Source organism: Uloborus diversus, chromosome 1 (assembly GCF_026930045.1).
Source record: "Uloborus diversus isolate 005 chromosome 1, Udiv.v.3.1, whole genome shotgun sequence".
Classification (NCBI taxonomy): Eukaryota; Metazoa; Arthropoda; class Arachnida; order Araneae; family Uloboridae; genus Uloborus; species Uloborus diversus.
Window position 1 is genome coordinate 220,819,573 of NC_072731.1, and position 20,304 is coordinate 220,839,876.

General features: G+C 29.1%; 1 protein-coding gene across 1 annotated transcript in view; it reads right to left on the bottom strand.

Annotated features, from left to right (window-relative positions):
- Positions 1–3,629: 3,629 nt before the first annotated feature.
- The window catches only part of LOC129218834 (ubiquitin carboxyl-terminal hydrolase 47-like), a 117,816-nt gene continuing 101,141 nt past the window's right edge, over positions 3,630–20,304 (bottom strand). The window contains exons 33-39 of the mRNA XM_054853158.1: positions 17,367–17,485; positions 14,843–14,973; positions 14,459–14,506; positions 12,226–12,356; positions 9,562–9,633; positions 7,664–7,854; positions 3,630–4,352 (exon numbers count right to left, since the gene is read on the bottom strand). Of these exons, the coding sequence (XP_054709133.1) occupies positions 7,680–7,854; positions 9,562–9,633; positions 12,226–12,356; positions 14,459–14,506; positions 14,843–14,973; positions 17,367–17,485 (676 nt within the window). The 3' untranslated portion in view covers positions 3,630–4,352; positions 7,664–7,679. The remainder of the gene's footprint in view (positions 4,353–7,663; positions 7,855–9,561; positions 9,634–12,225; positions 12,357–14,458; positions 14,507–14,842; positions 14,974–17,366; positions 17,486–20,304) is intronic.

Sequence of the window (20,304 nt, forward strand, 5' to 3'; positions counted from 1 at the left end):
AAATAATTATTTTTATGCTAATGCTTAAAATGATTATCTTAGCTCAAAAAAAAAAAAAGTGGATTTTATACAAAATACCAAGATGCTCCTCAAATTGTTTCTCCAACGTTGGCAACTCTGTATACTTAAAAATTTAATAGCTATAAAAATGTAACCAGAAATTTCGATTTAAAACTGAATTTTGCATAGAGAGAAAATGAAGTTTTGGAAAAACAATGACCTTTATGTTCTTAACAAAATAAAATAAACCATGCATTAAAATGTATTTAAAAATTTATTCATAATGGAGGAAATACAGACTTTTTAAAGATCAATCTGACAGACATGATTAGGACATCACACTTTTGTATTTCCAAAAAGATAAGATTACGAAGGTAGCAAATTTAGTTGAAATATCATGTAGTCAAAAAATTTGCTGAATTTTAATTTCGCACATCATCAGTGCTATAAAAACAAAGAGTGAGCAGTTTTAATCCAGCAGTTAAAATTCTACATCACAGCAATATATTGTAAGTACAATATGTAAGAAATATGAAAAGTTTCCAACACGTTAATTCATAAAAACAGCAGTGAATACTCATTTGATGTAAACTTTTTTTTTCAATGTTATGAAAAAAATAGCAACAGCATTTAGAAAAAAAAGTTTTTAAGTACTATTTTTTAGTTTAGATGGACAACTGTTTTCAGCAATTCATAAGAATTCTCATTTGTTGAGTACAGAGGCATTCAAATAAATTGTAATATAAAGAGAAAAATGAAGCATTTATTTCTACAAACTTTTTCACTGCATGTGTAAATCTATATATTGTCACCTCAGAACAACAATATGATACCCTACTGTTACTCTGAGGTCACTACATACATATTATGTAAAAAACACTTTATGTAAAGCTGAGGGGACTGAAATGGTTTTCCGTATTCAACAAATTTTATGCTAAAAGAGTGCAGTGATTGTTTGGATCCCTACGTTATTTCAACGTTAACGATTTCTTCATACTAAGAGTTTTCATGTTAACATATTTCACCATATGCACAGGGGGATTCGAAATCATGTGTACAAATGTGTGGGCAAGGTAGAGAGACGCAGAAGGATATCAGAATAACACAAAATGAGGCTGAGAAAAGCAAAGGGATGTAAGTTGACATTTCAAAATTCCAAGTAAAGTGCGTTTAAAGTTCAGATTCTAGAAAGGCTTTCATTGATTTTTTTTTTCTTTTTTTCAAAATCATACTGTCCAGAAGCACCTACTATGGCTACAAGTATAATATTGTGCCTTGAAACAGAGGAGAGGCTCTCCTACAATTTGTACTAATTATCTCCAAATTTTTAGTTTTGGCACTTACATAACTTCGCTTCTTACTGCCACAAATGTTTGACCAGAAACCCCAACCTTATCCATGGTCCCTATGAATGACTGATTTAACTTGCCACAATCTTTACTTGGGGATTTTTCCCATTCCTCGAAAGACTTGCTCTACAAAACTCTCATTGACTTGAACACAATCCTTGTCACAAGAATTGCCTTTACAGCTACGTTTAAATATACAGAAATGGCTCATATTTTCAACCAGTTAGTCATCATGTCAATGCTTGCACAACTGTGGACGGCAAGAGATTATGACACTAACTGTGTACAGATATATGTATTGCACAAACATTACAAAAATCGCTAGAGGAAGATTTTGTTTCCACATATCCCCTACCATGTCACCTCTACACCTAAATTGTTTTGTAGCTTTTTAGGTTCTGGTTATACATTTCATGTGATCACACATTATTTTGTCTGTGTGTTATTTTTTATTTTCCTATTAAATTGTACATACAAAATTTTGAATAATTTCCCTGATATTTTTAATGTCTCCAAAAGAGTACTTCATCCATTGCAAATTTTGAAATAGGCCTTGAAAGTTTAGCCAAGTGAGTTTGGTATTTTTAACAAAAATAATAATAATGGAAAATGAAAAAGAAAGTGGGTAATTTTTAAAACATTACACTTGAAAGTTTTGTTATTTTTTTAAATACAAAATGTCAAGCATTCAAACCATTGAAATGTCACTTGTAGCACTTTTAATCTTGGCGATTGTTAATCCTTGTGTTTAGAGTCACCATAAGCAATCTATATTACACTGAAATCACTTGTTTGGTGACACTATACAATGTCTCTTTAATGGCCTTTTGAACAAAACAAGTCATTAAACAAGACTAAAAGTTCCATTTAAATGAAAGGGGGGGGGAGAGGAGGAGGTGGACAAATAAAAAAAATATTCTTGTAAATAAAAACTTGGACCTAACCTTTCGTGTTGAATAATCTGGACTCCATTATGTGTATCTGAAGATGAACACACACAGAATCATTTTTTCAGCTGATAAACATGATCTTTAGCATTGGTAAATCTCTTCAAAGACTTCAGCTGGCAATTGAAACAATCATTGTAGTAACTGCACAGAACTTTGATACATAACATATACATGGTATGTTTTAAAGATTGAATGTACTGTCAGTTGTCCATCTTTATTTTTGATTCAATCAAAAGACATTTGATTTTATAGCATCTTCTGTTATTGCTCCCAAAATGCAATCTATTTATAATGTATAAAAAGAAAACTAATATTTGATGTCAAAAAGTTTTGTATAAGTGGTTTTACTGGGGGGGAGAGAGAAAAAAAAACACAGTTTTAAGCAAAATGTCAAATTTCAGTTAATTTACATGACAAAGTTTAAATAACTAAAATTGAAAAATTAAACTAAAAAATGAATTGCCACAGAAGAATTTTAATCATGTTACAAAAAAAAATTAAAGAAGTTTAAGTACAACAAGAATAAAACTGCAATAAAACAGAACAGTTTCAAAAGACTCTTCAGGATATCTATGGGAAAAATTAATGTCAAATAAGAAAAACTATTTTTTGTCTTATGTAACCTCATGTTATTTAGTTAATTCAGAATAAAACAACATTTTTTCTGCAGAAAAAAAGTTAATTGGAATGTATTATATGATGTCACTTCTTTAAAAAATCCAATTAAGATAATTTCCTTACTGTTCCATGGAAGTTGATAAGGATTCTTTAGAAGTTGTAGAATCACTGTGTGCACTATTAAGTTCAGTTCTACCCACACTGCTGGACACATTTGAAGTTGTACTGTACAATTAATATAAACAGTTTATGGAAAAGTCTAGAAACAAGACAATTTTGTTTAAAATCAAATTTATATTTTAAATTAAGCATTTGAGGATAACAATTATTTTTTAACTAAAATTAATACTTTTGAAACAAAATCGTACAAAAGAAATATAAATTTAGTTGATCTGAAAAAAAAAACTTTAAGTTCTAAATAAAGAAAAGTGAAAAATGTTGCGAAATTTACGTGTACTATAATAAATAACAGTAGTCTTGGAATAAGAATCCTTGTTCCAAGCTCAGAAAACAAATACATTGAATTGAAATAGATTGCATTTGTTTTAACAATATGGCAGAAAATAAGCAACAGCATTTATTATCATACACGCCTAAATTTAGTCAACACCCAATGTTTTAACATGTGGTACCATTCAGTAATAAACGTTTTGAAATCAAATTTTACAAAAAAAGAAAAAAAAACTTACTTCACACACAAAAATATTTAACAGTAAAAGAAGAAAGATAATAAATAAATAATGATAATAATTTATATTTATAATGTACAATAAAAAAGGCTGTTTAAAAAGTGATCCATGATTACAATAATTGAAAACTCCTTTTGTCAGAGATTACTAAATAACTTCACAAATACACAAAATATAAGCATATTTTTAATTGTTCATGTGTAGAAACATAATTAAATTGGCCAGTTTTAAATAAAAGAAAATTTTACGCACCTATTTTTCAACAGGATAAAAAATAAATAAAATGATGGAATTATGTACCATAAAATGAGGCAGTCATTTTCCAGTTATCAGATCATTTAAATAAGGTAAAAACTTTTTCCAACCTATGCATTTAATAAATACATTACTGTGAATTTAAAGATATTACAGCTAGTAGTAGTCCAAAAAAGAACAATATTATCTCGAAATTCAGTTCTGTATTAATTTATCAAATATTCTTTGAGTATGAAAATAAGGAAAACATAGAAATATGTATAAAAAAATCTGTGCAGCCTAAGGTGCAACAGAAATCTAATTTTTCATTTCTTAAAAAGCTATATCAAAACCAGTCTATATTTTACTGAAAGGCAAGCAACATTCTAGGACAAAACACCATGGCCGGAAAACAACCAGGATAAATGCTGCCACATTTTTTTGCGATCGATGAAAACTTTTGATTTTTTTTCCAAACTGACTTGCCAATAAGAGTAATTTCTTCATGTAATCTGAAAAAAATCCATAAATTAATAAATTAAGATTTTCAATATTAGAAAGCACACCTGGATATTTTAGAAACTATTACAAGAAAAGCTGTACATGAAAAGAGAGAAAAATTACTATAAGAGAAGGAAAAAGGGATGAAATTCACACAGTTAGCCTTAGGTTAAAAAGTTAAGTCAGAAAGAGGACAATTAAGTTTCAATATATCTCTCCCACTTAAAAGAAATCATAATTTTTGTTGGCAATAGGTCTGCAATCTGCACAATTATAATCATTATTAGATATAGTGAGTTCATTTTCTGAAAATTAATAAATTACAGAAAACAAGAATGGTAAGAGTCAGAAAATTTTCAACATCAAAACAGAAAATCGAAATAATGTACGGATGCAATAAGGCATTTATGCACTAAACTTGAAACAAATTCAGTTTTAAAAGTGAGGGTTCACAAAAAAAACTGAACTTTATGCAAATTAAAAATTTAGGATAAAAAGAAGGAGCACTCATTTATACATACACATATCAAGTTATATATATTAAAAACTAATAAGCGAACTAAAAATTACTAATAATTTAATAACCAAAATCAAGACAAAACATAAATATAGTAACCCTTGGTTTTATAGCGCTTGTCAGAAGACAACAAAAAAGCCCGATATATCCGAAAACGCAATATAACAGAGGTCATAAAAAAGTAACAATTTAATTAATGTACATGTGCCTCTACAGAAACATAAGTTTATTATCATATAAAGATTATCTTCTTAATAAAATCAAAAGAAAATTAGTCTTCCAATTTGTCAAATATATATACAGTAGACCCTTGTTTTACGCGGGGGTTACGTTCCATGAAAATGGTGCGTAAATCAAAACTGCGTAAATTGAGACATAATAATAGTGTAATAGGGGTTTGGTTCCGTAGATAACAAAATACTTTATTCTAGTAATGACTAATTGTATATAATAAGTTTAATGTGTACTTACATCGACTTTTATGCACAACATGCAAAAAGAAAACATAAATTAATTTCATGTTCTGTTTATAAAGAGGAGCTGGCTATGATAGTCTTTTGGCAGTCATTACGAATTCTCTGTAATTCTTAGCAGAGCATTAACGCATCTATGAGCACTTGCGTCATTTCCATCATAGAACCTTCCTTCACTAACAAATCAGAAAGATCATTTCTATTGTCCAGGAATTGCTCAAAATTTTCACTGTGAACGTTTTTGGTTGTGCGTCACCGACGTCGATATCCTCGTTGGTTTTAGCCTCTTTTGTCACTCCTAAAAGCTCTTCTTCCAATGAGTTCTAAACTGTGTGGGTTTAATAACTTTACTTCTGGAAAGAGCTCTGGAACCAATTGCATAAAATGTCTCCAGTGGCCCAAGCTCGATCATTAGCAAGCCAAAATGCAGTTGATTATGCATAATCTGCAATCTTTAGGAGTTTGGATTTTGAAAGAGAGGAAAATTTCATCTGTTTGCATTGCCGCATCCACGTAAAACCGAAACACATCCGCGTAAAACAAAATAAAGATGTCAAATCTTATAATTGAAACCGTGTAAAATGAACCCCCGTATAACAAGGGTCTACTGTAGTTAAAATACTTCTGTTGTTTTATGATGGAGTATAAATCGAAAGTTGCAGCTTGAGCTATAACGAACTAAGAGTTAAAAATATGCCAGTTTTGTTTATTGATCAAATAAAGAAAAAAATATTTTTTAAAAAAACTTCTGTAGTGTCAAATGAAAGCAACATTTTTGAAATATACGTTTATTTATAATTTTTGGGGAGACAAAGGAAAAGCACGATATATCCGAACCAGCGATATAATGAGGGGTTATTGTAACTAAATAAAATTTGTAACAAAATAATGCAGACTTACTTCTATGTAACAAAAGGTTAAAATAATTTTGAAGATATAAAATGCTTCAAATATTTACAGGATATGAAAGTATTGAAATCTCAAATGTTCAATATGTTCAATGATGGCATGTTACCAAAAAAATGGGGTTTATATTTGGGGATAACTTTAGAAATACTCAATATTATTTTAAACAGTATGCTGGAAAAAGGAATGCTAACTTTTTTGCAATACATATAACTAACTAACCAATTTTTATAGATAACTAACTATAGAAAACTCTTTCAATGAGATAGATCTTGCTATAACTAATTATTAAAAAGAAAGTTTTCATCATAACTATAAACATATTCACATTTTTAAAGGAAATTTCACGTTCAAATATAACGCATCAATATCGAAAACATTGAACACAAAGCATTGATGTTAGAGAAAACATCAACCATAAAACATCAATGTTGCATCACTAACACACAAGCACACCATGTCAAACTTATAACTCTCCTTTCTTGTAGCATTGGAGGTTAAAAAATAACCATTCAGAGTTTATATCAAACACCTAATTAATAATAGTAGAAAAAAAACCACAATATGGTTTAAAAATGGCAGTTAGTTCCGTAATAAAATTAATAAGGATGAATTTTAAAGTAAAATTTCAGATTCTACTGGATAGGGAAGAGCATTGTGAGTAGTGAAAACACTCACTGTTCTTTCTTCACAAATAATTAAATCATCATTAGTAAAATCATTAGATAGCATGAATTTTGATGAAATACAGTTGCCCATAGTACTTTTCTATGTTCTTGATGATGTATTAATTCATTTATTACCACTGTCTGCATCTGGAATATTTGGCAATGTCTTATATGGAAACACAAATTGATATTAGAACATATCTCACCTATGCAAAAAAATGTCCACATTTCTTGTGCATTCATCAAAGAATGATACATAATTGACTAATTAGGATAGAAAATCTATATATATTTACTAATAATAAAGCTGAAAGTCTCTCTGTCTGGATGTCCGGTGGAAGTCTGGATGTCTGTAGGATGTCAGGGTCTCTGTGACGCGCATAGCGCCTAGACTGTTAGGCCGATTTTCATGAAATTTGGCACAATGTTAGTTTGTAGCATGGGGGTGTGCACCTCGGAGCGATTTTTTGAAAATTTGATGTGGTTCTTTTTCTATTCCAATTTTAAGAACAAAATTATCATAAGATGGACGAGTAAATTACGAAATTATCATAACGTGGAACCATAACATGAGTACAAGCCAATTGGGGAGAAAATTCACCATACATTATTTGTAAATATACAGGTGAACCAAACGACCTTTTAATTCTTCTATTATGGGCAAAGTCGTGCGGATACCACTAGTATATATATATATAGAGAGAGATTTTCTTACTTTAAGAATTTCAAAATCACATTAAAATTTGCTCTTTTTTTACCTTAATATTCACTTTTTCAGTCCAAATCAGGATCAAAGAGAGATACTGTTGCTGTACTTGATGCAGAATGCTGACTCTGTTCACTACGATTTGTAGTGGATGAACAATTGTTTGGCGCACTGTCGAGAGTATATATTTTTAAAGCTTTTTCCTTTCTGGGTGAATAATTGTTTCTAAGACTCTTATTAGACCTAAAAATAAAAAACCCATTTAGAAACAGACATTTTTTCTTTTACAAATAGGATAAAAAAGAGCTTATTTGAATTGCTACAGAAACAGGATTCGAAAATATCATGATATTTTCAAAAATACCGAAAATATCGGATATTTTTACATATATCGGATATTTTGATATTTTCAATCCACACAAAGTCTTCGAAATAGTAAATGCATCCTAAAATCCTTCTTGATTTTCTTATATTAAGGTAATAATATATTAAGGTTTATAAAATTAAGGTTTGTTTCATTATTTATAGCTAATATTTCATTTTATATTTTTATCAATTTTGGAGTTAATTTAGCATTAGTTGTTTTGCTCATTTTTCTTTTGTTAGCTACTTTTACAGTTATCTGATTCATCAGAAATAAATAATATGCATTAGTCAATGCAGTCATTAGACATTTTATTTTTTCCTGACCAACGTTTAATATTTAATTAGGCACTTTTAATATGAAATGAAATTGTTACATTACTAATAATTTTATGAATATAAAATAAAAAAGAATATTATATTACTTTGTTATATTAAGGCTGAGTTAATACATCACAAAAATATAGTACATAACTTTTTGGTTATTTTCAATAATAAATAAACAATATTACTATAATTAATATAATTTTTATATTGAAAATAATGTAGTGGAAAAAATAAATATCGAAAATATTAAAATATATTTTCAAAGTAAATATTGGATATATATTGTGATATATATCATGAGATATATCGACTGATATGTATCAGCGAACCCTGTACAGAAACAATTTTGATGTTTCCCACCAGGCATACATCCAAACACATGCAGAGGCAGAGAAGAATCATTTTTGAAAAAATTAAGAAAGTAAAAAGTATTAAAAAAATATATGATGAAATTCACAAAGTGCAAACATTTTTGTAATAATCAATGCCGTAGCTGCCAGAAATTCAGGAGCATATATTACTAGATTCTTTTTTTTTTCCCAATTGTAAAAACAATGCAAAATGTTATGTAAATTGATCTCAAAACACCTTTCTGCAGGTGAGTCGTCCCAAACCTTATTGCAAAATCCAACAAACATTTTCTTCTTTTTCTAACTACAGAACTGATAATGACCAACAATAAAAATCAGATGTTAGTTAAAACTTTGCATGGAGATGAAATACAACAGGTATGCTTTGCTTAGGTTTTTATTCCAAACTGAATCAACAACTGCTCACATGCTTTCATCATGTACTCTGTCTTTCCTCAATAATATTACTCTTATAAATTAGTATGTTTTAAGTCAAAACTGATACCCTTAATTCTATGACAGGATGCACTTTTTAAAATGCTAGTATTTGTCTTAAAATGCACATTCGATTTTCTTAAACAGAGATTTTCTATTAATTAATGTCATTGTAAACCACTAATCAACTACTTGATCTGAGGATAGCACAGAAAGAATCCTCATGTACAGAAAGTGGGATGTTCAAATTCCTCACACATATTTCATGAACTTATTCATGCTACAAAAGAAAATCTTTAAAAAATGCAAGAATTTTACAGTAGATAATAGCTTTTTTTTTTAATGTACAGAAGTATAAGTTGTGTTTCTTTAGTAACTTACATAAAAAGTATTATTAAGATGGATAATGTTACTGATGCTTGCAGAAATAATGAACACTTACCAAACATATTCATTGGATTTATTTGATAATTACCTAGCATTTTCTTTGTTTGATATTTCTCGCTTTTCTTCTTCTGACAAATTTTTCAGTTCTTCTCGTTTGTCCCTGCATTAAAAAAAAGAGAAATTTTATTTACAAATGAAGCAAAATTATGCAGTAAACAAGAATAAATAATAATGCCTTTGGTCTATTTTTACTAAACAAGATGCAACATTCTACAAAAATGTTTTAATGCTAATAATGTTATCATTGGGGGGGGGGGGGGGGGGAGAATCACTGGCTTTGACTCTGTTGCATTAGTTACATAATTAGACTTAATTTGAGAATATGCAGTTAAGAGTCTCATGACTGGCTAGGTTTTTCTGCTGTAAAAGTACATCAAAATCTCTATAAATTAAACAAGTAAAAACTTAACGGGCGAAGGATTTCGAGTTCATGGTACATGAGTCAAACTTTTGGAATATATATAATATATAGATAATGTATATCACAGTATGCAATAACTGTCATTTCATAAATCTGCACTCTAAATTTTCAATTTTCTCTGGTGTTTACAAGACTATATTAAAGTGATACTTCCAATAAACATACAGGGTTCATACTCTATTTGGATGAAAAAATTCCATGACTTTTCCAAGACATTTTCATGACTTCATAAAAACTTTCATGAACTTGTTACATAAAAAGAACAGTACTATTTGATGTCAAACATGGCAATTTTTGGAAACGAGCATTAGCAAAACTACAAATTTGAATGCCACTACCTCATTGAAGCATTAAGTAAAGTGAAAATACAGTGAATGACATAATGATGCGTAAATGTCTAATATTTTTTCTGTAAACAGGCAGAATGATAAAGAATGGCGAAAAGATTGAATGAGTCAATAGTAAGTTCCAATAAATTTCCTTCCAAAAATGTCTTTTAGTGTCAACAGTTCATTTAATCATCCACATAACTTGACAGTATTTCGGTTCTTTAAAGTAAAGCAACATTCTTTAGCAAATTCCTGTTTCTAAACCAGATATTTATTCAAAAAAAAAAAAAAAAAACATTCAGTAGTGAATAAACTTTTGATTCAAATGAACTTGTTTATTTATTTGCACATTTTCCAATGAATATAAATTAATTAGGGTCAGTAATTCCAGAGCATAGTTCTTGATTCCTGACATTGAAAGTAGCAGTGGGTTGCATCAATTAGTTATGCAGGCCGTATGTTGGGCACTACTGTTTTACAGTAATTAGAATTCCCCTATTTCTACATTCTATTACCTGATTAAAGATCTTTGTTTTCTGAAACCTTCAACAAATTAAGATAAGCTCTGATAAATTTAACAATAAAGTTTTTAAGAGTGATAGAAACGAACTCGGGCGCAATTGAATTGCGTTTGAGTAGGCGTGGCAAAATGAAGAACATACTACTATAAGTTCACTACTACAGAATATAAAATAAAAGACGTGTTGAAAATAATTGTAAATTCAAAATGAGTGATGTCCAAGCAGTAAAATCACATTACAAAAAAATAAGAGCAGCTGCTACAGAATCAGATGCAATGAGATTTCAAAATTCAGATTTGTTTTTGAGATAATTCAATTTTCCACTTTTAATAGTTTTTATGCACAATACTGTTAAATCACTCAAGTTTTTTAATGCTCTTTTAGCTACTGTTCCTTTCTCTTTACCCAGGACATTTTCCATGACTTGGAATGAAAATTTCAACTTTCCATGACTTTTCCAGGTTTGAAATTGGCTTTTTTTTTTCATGACTTTCCAGGATTTCCATGACCCGTACGAACCCTGAACATATCTTTTGCAATCATCTGCGAGACATTTTGCAAAAGTATAGCAAGAAATTGAAAAGAAAAATCACAATAACAATGATATTAATAAATATAATAGTAGAGATATGATTTTTTTAATCTAAAATACAGGGGAAGAAGAATGAAATTAAACATTATTACTGTCTTGTCGGAAATTTGTCGAAATTCTTTAACATTCTTTGCTCACTCTTTTCCAAGCACTACAAATTAATGGCAGAGTAGAATGGAATAGTGAGGCAAAACAGAATATTCTTATTTTATTAACTGATTGCACTTAGAACCCCATGTAGAACACTTCTCTCATAAAAGCTTTAAGATGGTTGACAACATTGTGAAACCATTTTAAGATAGTTGTGAAATGAAACGTGCTACCTGGGACTGCACAAAAACACTTTCATACATGGGCGCCCGTGGGTGGGGGGGGGGGGGGGCGGTAAGCCCTCCCCCTTTAGAAATTAGAACTTCCTTGCTTTTAGTACTTTTTTCTTTGCAAAAATATAAAAATATTTCTCCAGCTATTAATGAATAAGTCGTTGAATATGTCGAATTTTAATAACCCTAATCTGTACTGAAATCGGTTTCTATAGGGGAAACATCCTGTTAAACCATGAGGGAAATATTTGAGCTCCATCCCCTTAAAATGTTGCATATAGGCGTTTATGTTTTCATAACAAGTATTAGCATGTTTTCATAATAAGTAGTTTTCATAATAAGAGTTCTGATCGAAAACTGAGCATTATAAAATGCAAACAACTCTGTACAAAAAAAAAAAAAATTATTTAAATTTCCCAAACAAAACATTTAAAAATCAAAGGTAGGCTTACTTATTTTTAGTTGAACATCATATAAATGCCTACAATTTTTAAATAACAGTTTACCTGTAAAAAATAACATGACCATCTTCACCGACACAAAGAGGCCATGTATTCAAAGAAGATGCTTGCGTCTGCCAAGACAACTCTTTATGAATAGTTAAGAGTGAAACTTCACATGGAAATGTGCCTTCTCCCTAAAAATAAAAAATTTAGAGATTTTTTTAAAAATTAAAAAAAAAAAAGACTGACTATTCATACAACAAGATAAATAAATACCTTTGTGCTGAACAGTAAAGTAAGACAAAACAACGTTAGAAGAAGCACAAATTTGTAAATTACAGCAGACACGTGTTTCGGCGTGATGAAAAGACATCCGACAAAAGCTTTTGTCGGATGTCTTTTCATCCATAAGCTCATTATTTTTTGCATTGAAAAAGGCGTTCCCTGTAACGCCGAAACATGTGTCTGCTGTAATTTACAAATTTGTGCTTCTTCTAACGTTGTTTTGTCTTACTTTACTATTCATACAACATTTGATAAAACTGCTAATGGTTAACTTTAATACACGCAACAATGAAAACTTAATGAAAGCATTAAGCATGAAACTGGCATTCACATTAAAAATTGATTTTTCAAATAAAAAATTAAAGCTTATTCTGTTATCCAAATAAAAATATCGATACGTTACACCAACAAAAACAACTTCGTTACACTAACAAAAGCAACTTCGTTATATTTTTTTTATTTACTTATTTATTTATTTTTGAGAAAAGGATTTGCTGGGGATTCTTTCAACTGATTGAAACTTTTACAATAATGTTATATTAACTCTGCAAGTCCTAAAATTGAATATTCACATGCAGCACTTAACATTATTTTTTAAAGTAATTAATAATAGTTATATTCATGAACTCATTTTTACAATAAAGTTATTGATACTGTAATTGCTTGAACTGAATATTTCTGTTTAGGAATAATCTCAATTTAAATGAAGTTATTGGAAACTTTTAAAGAAAGATTTTATAAAATACAGTCTCACCTGTTAATAGCAAGAGATTATGGCTACAAAATAATAGCTTTGTTCCCCCTTCATGTTTTATTGTGTATTATTTAACTTTTTTTACAAAACTTTTATTTGGTTCTTCAACTTTGCTAAACACAGGCACAACTATTATAACAAAGGTTTACAATATTTCTTCATTCAATGTTAGATTGAAAAATTTTATCAGTTGAAGTTTAAATTAATTCTCTTCCTTTTCCTTTTTTCTGGATGTGAGTTTCATGGTAGTAACCAAATTTTAGAAGTTAACGATAATACCCTTTTCTTGCATTTATTAACTTTTTGACCCTTTTTTTTTTTCACTTTTCATGGCATTCTTTATCTTTTAGCTCATTCTTCTCTCAACTTTTGTAATTAAAGTTAAGTTTGATCTATTCAAAATTCTAAGGGAAAGTTTTCAACACCAATTTTTAAGAACTGCTAATTGTTAAATTATTGGGAAGTGAAAATCCTCATTGTCTACTTTTTAGAAAAGTTGCTGGTGTTTTAATTAAAGGAAATACATTATGGGAATTTGAGAAGAATTTATCTGTGAGTTATTCCATTCACTTCAAATTCTTACTTTCAGATAATAGGTTACAAAAACTAACTTTTAGGTAACAGGTGGTCTCGATATCATAAAGTATTTAATTGCTTAGTGTAATAGATTCTAGCATTTAAAATAAGAATAAAAGCTTTTTAAAACTCATATGTACCATAATTGGTTGCAATAATTAATGGAAACTCATTTGATGATGTTATTATAGCTTTTCAAAAAACAAAACAGATATTTACACTCTTTTTGAACTTGTACATTAAGTATACTTTTTTGCAAATTTAAAAGGGTTTTTTTTCAACTTTAATTGCATTTTTTGCATATTTTTTTGCTTAGTAATAGAGTATTTTTGAGTGGGTTTTTTTAGGTTATCAATTTCCCAGGCCAGGTAGTAACTATATTTTAGTTTCCTGTTTTCAAAATACCTAATTAAAAGGTTGCAATTTTGTTTTGTCTTACAAAAAGTATTATTTAACTTTTATTATTTTTTAATTATCTTCATTTTTTTAAAATAAAATCTGACCATGCTGCCCTCCTACACAAGAAGACACACTTCATTTTCTTTTCGAGAAACATTACTTACATATTTAAGAATTACAAAACAACTTCAGTATACTATTAGAACTTTAACTTCCAATCTGGGAAAGCGTAAGCAAAAGTGATACAAACAAAGCAAATTAAATAATTAATTCAGTCCTCACCTTTGCAAATTCTATGAATTCCTCTGGAACATTACTGATTTCAGATAGCTAAAATAGAGAGGTAAAGCAAATATTTAAAAAAAAAAGAAACTCTAATTTTTTAGTACAATAACATATTGCACAAGAAAAAAGAAAGTAGGGAACGGAAAATACAGCTGCCATTTGTGTCCTTCTTAAAGAGTAATTTGTACACATTTCAATACATTAATACATTTTGTAATGACAAAGCTAAGAATAAATGATGTAAAATATATCATGAAACTACGATGAAGCAATGTCATAAAACAATACTAATTGGTGATCTAGCAATACTTGGTGGATAATTTTAGGAACAGAATTTTCCTTTTATTTCATTAAAAGAAATCATACATCAACATTTCTAACCTTGTGTTTTAGAGTTTCCACTTTTGCATCATCTAAAACAATTTCTTGAAATTTGTCTAATTGATATGTAGCAGGATGCCACATTCTGGTGAACAAGGCCAACTGATCAGGAGATGTCACAGGCTCAGCATCTAAAAGTTACAAAAAGTTCAGATTATCATCTGAAAGAATCTTAGATTTTATTTTTGATATATATATATATATAAACAAATGGGGCAAATAAATAATTAGATTATTCACAATATTTTACTTAGTTGATATCAAGAAATTAGCAGACAATTGTATTAGTTAACTCTTGAGTACACAAAAATCAATTTTTTTCCCTCACAGTCAAAGGCTTTTTTATTATTACTATTTATTTATTTTATATATTCTTTTCACCAGATAATATTAGAATTACAACTAAATTGTTACATTTGTAAAATGTTAAAAGTAGTATAACATTTGAAAATCATAAATAGCAGTAAGAATTGTAAGCAAGTGTATGGGTGTAAAAGGTACCCCTTTTCAATGCAAAGATGTGAGTGTAAGAATGAAAAGACATCCTACAAAAGTATTTCCTCAGATGCCTTTGAATTTTCAATCTCAGAAGATTTTATTTTTATTAATAACAAGCTACTTTATCCATTAATTACCGTTATCTGTCAGCAAATCAACTGATACTGACTAAAAATGGGAACAATTGGAAAAAATTGAAAATTTTGGGGAACTTTTGTTTCTCCTTTTTCTTCACGGAAAGACTCATTTCCACTCGGGAAAAATTGAAAATTTCGAATTTCTAGAACAAAACGCTTTCAAAAATTTATAATATTACTATCCTTCTTCTTTCAGTTTAAATGTTCCTTTATGTTCAGTACCCTACATGAAAACATTAACTTTGGTCATGCAAAAGTTGTAAGATATTTTAACTTCCCTGTGCACCAAGGTAATATGCTACTTTTATCACTAAAACTTAATGTAAACGCAGGAAAGAAGTATATCAATAACATCAATTAGGGGAAATGTTTGAATTGAAATTTCCATGTATTTATTCTGTGTATGTGAGTGCACACATGCACATAAAGGCTACCTTTTAATGCAGAAAGAAAAACAACCTCGTTTAAAACCTCACAATTTACAAAAAAAAAAAAAAACTTCAGTCAAAAAATTGATTTAGCAATTTATAAGAGTTACACCCTACACAAAATTAACTGCAGAATGACGATTGGATTAATTTGGATACGTTTTGGTGTTTTGAACTTGGAAATCTACAAGCAGTTAGAAAACATTAAGGTTTCTTTTATAGTAAAAATTGTATGCATATTTCTATGAAGGAAAAACAATATAGGCTGTACATATACAGTAAAGCACTGTTTAATCGTTTTTGAAGGGAAGGTGTGAAAAAAGCATATAATAGGTATATGTTAATGTGCATTAGACTCCGAAGGGGCCAATTTAAAAAACATATGATTGATAGAAACGTATAGAAGAGAAATGTATAAATGGTGCTTAACTGTATTTAAATATTATCCTTTTTACATTTTGTAAGCAAATATGACTATTAAACTACATTTAACTTGGAAAAAAATTATATTTCCTTTTTTTTTTTTTTTCAGAAAAAATCTGGAAAAAGTGAAGTTTTTTACTACAGCTGCGAAATTTCGAGGAATTTTACACTTCTGATATGGACAGTAAATGAAAAATATCAAAATGAGTTTTTTTAAAAATTGAAGCATCAAAAATTATCATTCATGATTTTCAATACAGTGAAACCTGTGTAAGTTGACCACTTGCGGTGCAGTACTTTGGTGGTCAACTTAGACAGGTGGTCAACTTATAGAGGGTTGTAATGAAAACTTTTTTTTTTTGTCATTTCTTGTCCAATGCATTCATTTTTTAATTAATTGGAATGCTTTAAACTTACTTTCATTGTTTAACATTACTTTAAAACAATAAGAAAAAATGTTTAAATATTTTTAGAGATTATTTACCAAAATGACGCATAAAGTAACAAATTTAAAATTTCTGTGAATCGATCAAAAAAAAAAAATATTGCCTCATTGCTGATGAAAAACTACTTACTTGATATTAACAATTCCTAAAAAATCATAATCCAAAAGCGACTCAAATTCTTCATTTGATTTTTTTCTTGTACATTTGTAACCATGGTAATCTACTTTTCAACAAAATAACTCCTTATTGAAGTTAGGCTCATTTTCTGGGACTTGACAGTAGCCCAGTGTTTTTCGATGGAAACATAAATATTCATAGGTTTTTCTAAAATGTCTGGTTACTTATTTGAGGCATAACTGATAAAGCTTTTGCCTAGTGGTCAACTTACAAAGGGTTTTTTACAATACTCCGAACCAAAGCTGGTGTATATTAGTGGTCAAGATAGACAGGTGGTCAAGATAGAGAGGTGGTCAAGTTACAGAGGTTTTCCTTTATTATATAAGATAGGACTAATTCCGTTCCTGATAAAAGCGGTCAACTTAGACAGGTGGTCAACTTACAAAGGTGGTCAACTTTACAGGTTTTACTGTACCTGGAAGAATTTCTAAAAACATTTCCCAATTTGTAGCTGCACGAATATCCTTTTCAATCCTTTGAGAATCTAAATATATGGTTCCAGGATATTTCCAGTTCTTTTTCCGTAATCGACACCTGAAAGATAATTAAATCATATGAACAAGGAAGTCAATTTGAGAATGCACTTTACATAATACTTGACAAGAAACATTATAAAATTCAAGTATATAATTAATTCTTCTTTAGAACTCCTTATGGGGCATTCCAAGGTATTTTTGACATTATGTAGAGTCCGTAACGTGACCTTTTTTTGCCATAACTTTTTAGTTTACCGTTTGATTTGCAAATTATTTTAATTTGAGCTGGCGTGTTGGTAGGAAAAGATCAAAATAAAACAATATGCTAATCAAACAGTAAATTAAAAAGTTATGGCAGAAAAGGTCACATTACGGACTCCACATAAATGTCAAAAATACCTTGGAATGACCCTTATACATTTTCTTTCACTAGTTAATCAAACAAATCTTGATTGAACTATCGTAAATACCCAGCTTTAAGTCAAAACAGTATTTTTTGTAAATGAAATTTTAAGTGTTGTTAAAATGTTTTTCTCATGAGTGATGCTTTGTTTCCTAAATAAGGGATAAAGTTTAAAATAAAAACATTTTAAATTAAACATTAAATATTTTTGCTGCAATTACCATGAATAGCTAACAAATTTCAATATTGAAACCAATTTTTAAAGATTCAAGAAAAAGTTTAATACAATTAACATAATTTTAGCTATAATATCACTCATGAGAGACGGTAGCACTCATGAGAGATGGACTCATTAAATTATTCATTGTTGAATTTTGGCAGTAATTCTTCTAAAATATGTAGTTATGTATTTGAATACCATATCTTGAGAATTAGAGTCTTTCCTACACAACGCACACAAATTTCATTTTTGCAAACATTAGCTTTGTCTCAGTGCTTATTCTACTATTTTCAGGGTTCATACTCTATTTGGATGAAAAAATTCCATGACTTTTCCAAGACCTTTTCATGACTTCATAAAAGTTTTCATGACCTTGTTACACGAAGAGAATGGTACAATTTAACATCAAACTTGGCAATTTTTTTGGAAATGAGCATCAGTAAAACTTCTAAGTGAATGCCACGAAGCACTTACTTGTGATTGAAAAATATCAGTATCGTAAAAAACTAAACTATTCTTAGCAGCAAGTTACCGCCCCTAAGCCAGGGCTAAGGCAGAACTACATGCAATATACCAACATACACGCAATATTTCTGGATGTAATAACTGGGCTGTGTGGTATATTGCATTTAAACTATTCAAATTTGACTTCATCATATAAATTTACATAAAGTAAAAATACAGTAAATGGACTATAATAATACTTAAATGTCTAATATTTTTTTATAAATCGGCAGAATGATAATGAATGGGACAAAGTTTGAATGAGTAATTACTAAGTTTCAATAAATTGCTTCAAAAGTTGCCTTTTACTGTCAACAGTGCATTTAATCATCCACATAACTTGACAGTATTTTGACTCTTTAAAGTAAAGTTATTCTTTATTTAAATCATGTTTCTACGTCAGATATTTAAAAAAGAAAAACATTAAGTAGTGAATAAATCTTTTCATTCAAATGTATATGTTTACTTATTTGCACATTTTCAAACGCATGTAAATTAATTGGTTCAGAAATTCTGGAACATAGTGCTTTCATAGTCTAGAGCTAAAGTTTAATCTAGAGCCTAATGATTCTTGACATTGAAAATAGCAGTGGGTCACATGAATTAGCTTTGCGGGGGCATATGTTGGGTACTACTGTTTTAGAGTTTTAGAATTCCCCTATTTTTCTGTATTCCATCGCCTGACTAAAGATCTTCATTTCCTAAAACCTTCAACAAATTAAGATAAACTCTGATAAATTTAATAATAAGGTTTATACGAGTAATGAAAACAAACTCGGATGCAATTAAATTGCGTTTTTTGAATGGCCGAAATCAAGAGCGCGCAAGTTGGCTGCTGCAGAATGTGAAATGTAAAAAGTGTTGAAAATAATGGAAAATTCAAAATGAGTGATGTTCAAGCACTAAAATCACATTGCAAAAAAAGGCGAGTGGTTGCTACAGAAGTGGATGCAATGAGATTTAAAAATTCAGATTTGTTTTTAGGATTGTTCAATTTTCCAGTATTAATATCCCTTATGTGTAATACTGTTACTTTCTCTTCGTCCAGGACATTTTTTCATGACTTTAAATAAATTTCCACGACTTAGAATGAAAATTTCAGTTTTCCATGACTTTCCAGGATTTCCATGACTTGTAAGAACCCTGTATTTTTAATAAAAGTATACATATAGGCGTGAAGAAAAAATATATCTCTTTGATAAAGGCATGAGTTATTTGTAATACAATGTAACTATGTATCTACCAGACTTGCCAACTTTTGAAAATTGGCATCAGTAAAGCTTTTCGCGAAGCATTTAATAAAACCGAGACAATTTAATTGATGTGATGTAACATTGAATTATGCATGCGTAATACTAATATAAGAATGTTTTTGATAAAATTTATTATGTTATTGCAATATTAAAATAAAGCTAATTACTGCAATTTCAACATTAAATTCAATTTTGGTTCATGTAGTTTCAAATATACAAAATCTAGTTAAACATAAAAATGAATATTCATATTGTTCTTCCAATAGCAATCTTTTAAAAGTAATAATAGCTTAAACAGTATCACATCCTTGAAAGATATTTACTTTTTCAACCTCTCAAAAGTCAAAGTTGGGAGTAAAGATTTGTTTTAAGCTCAAGTCCTATAAATAATGCAGCAAATTTTGAAACACACAGAAATTTACTGTGTTGTGCTAACTTTTAAAAAACAAATGCTGATGATAGATATTAAAAATAAAATTGAATAAAATTTTTTAAAT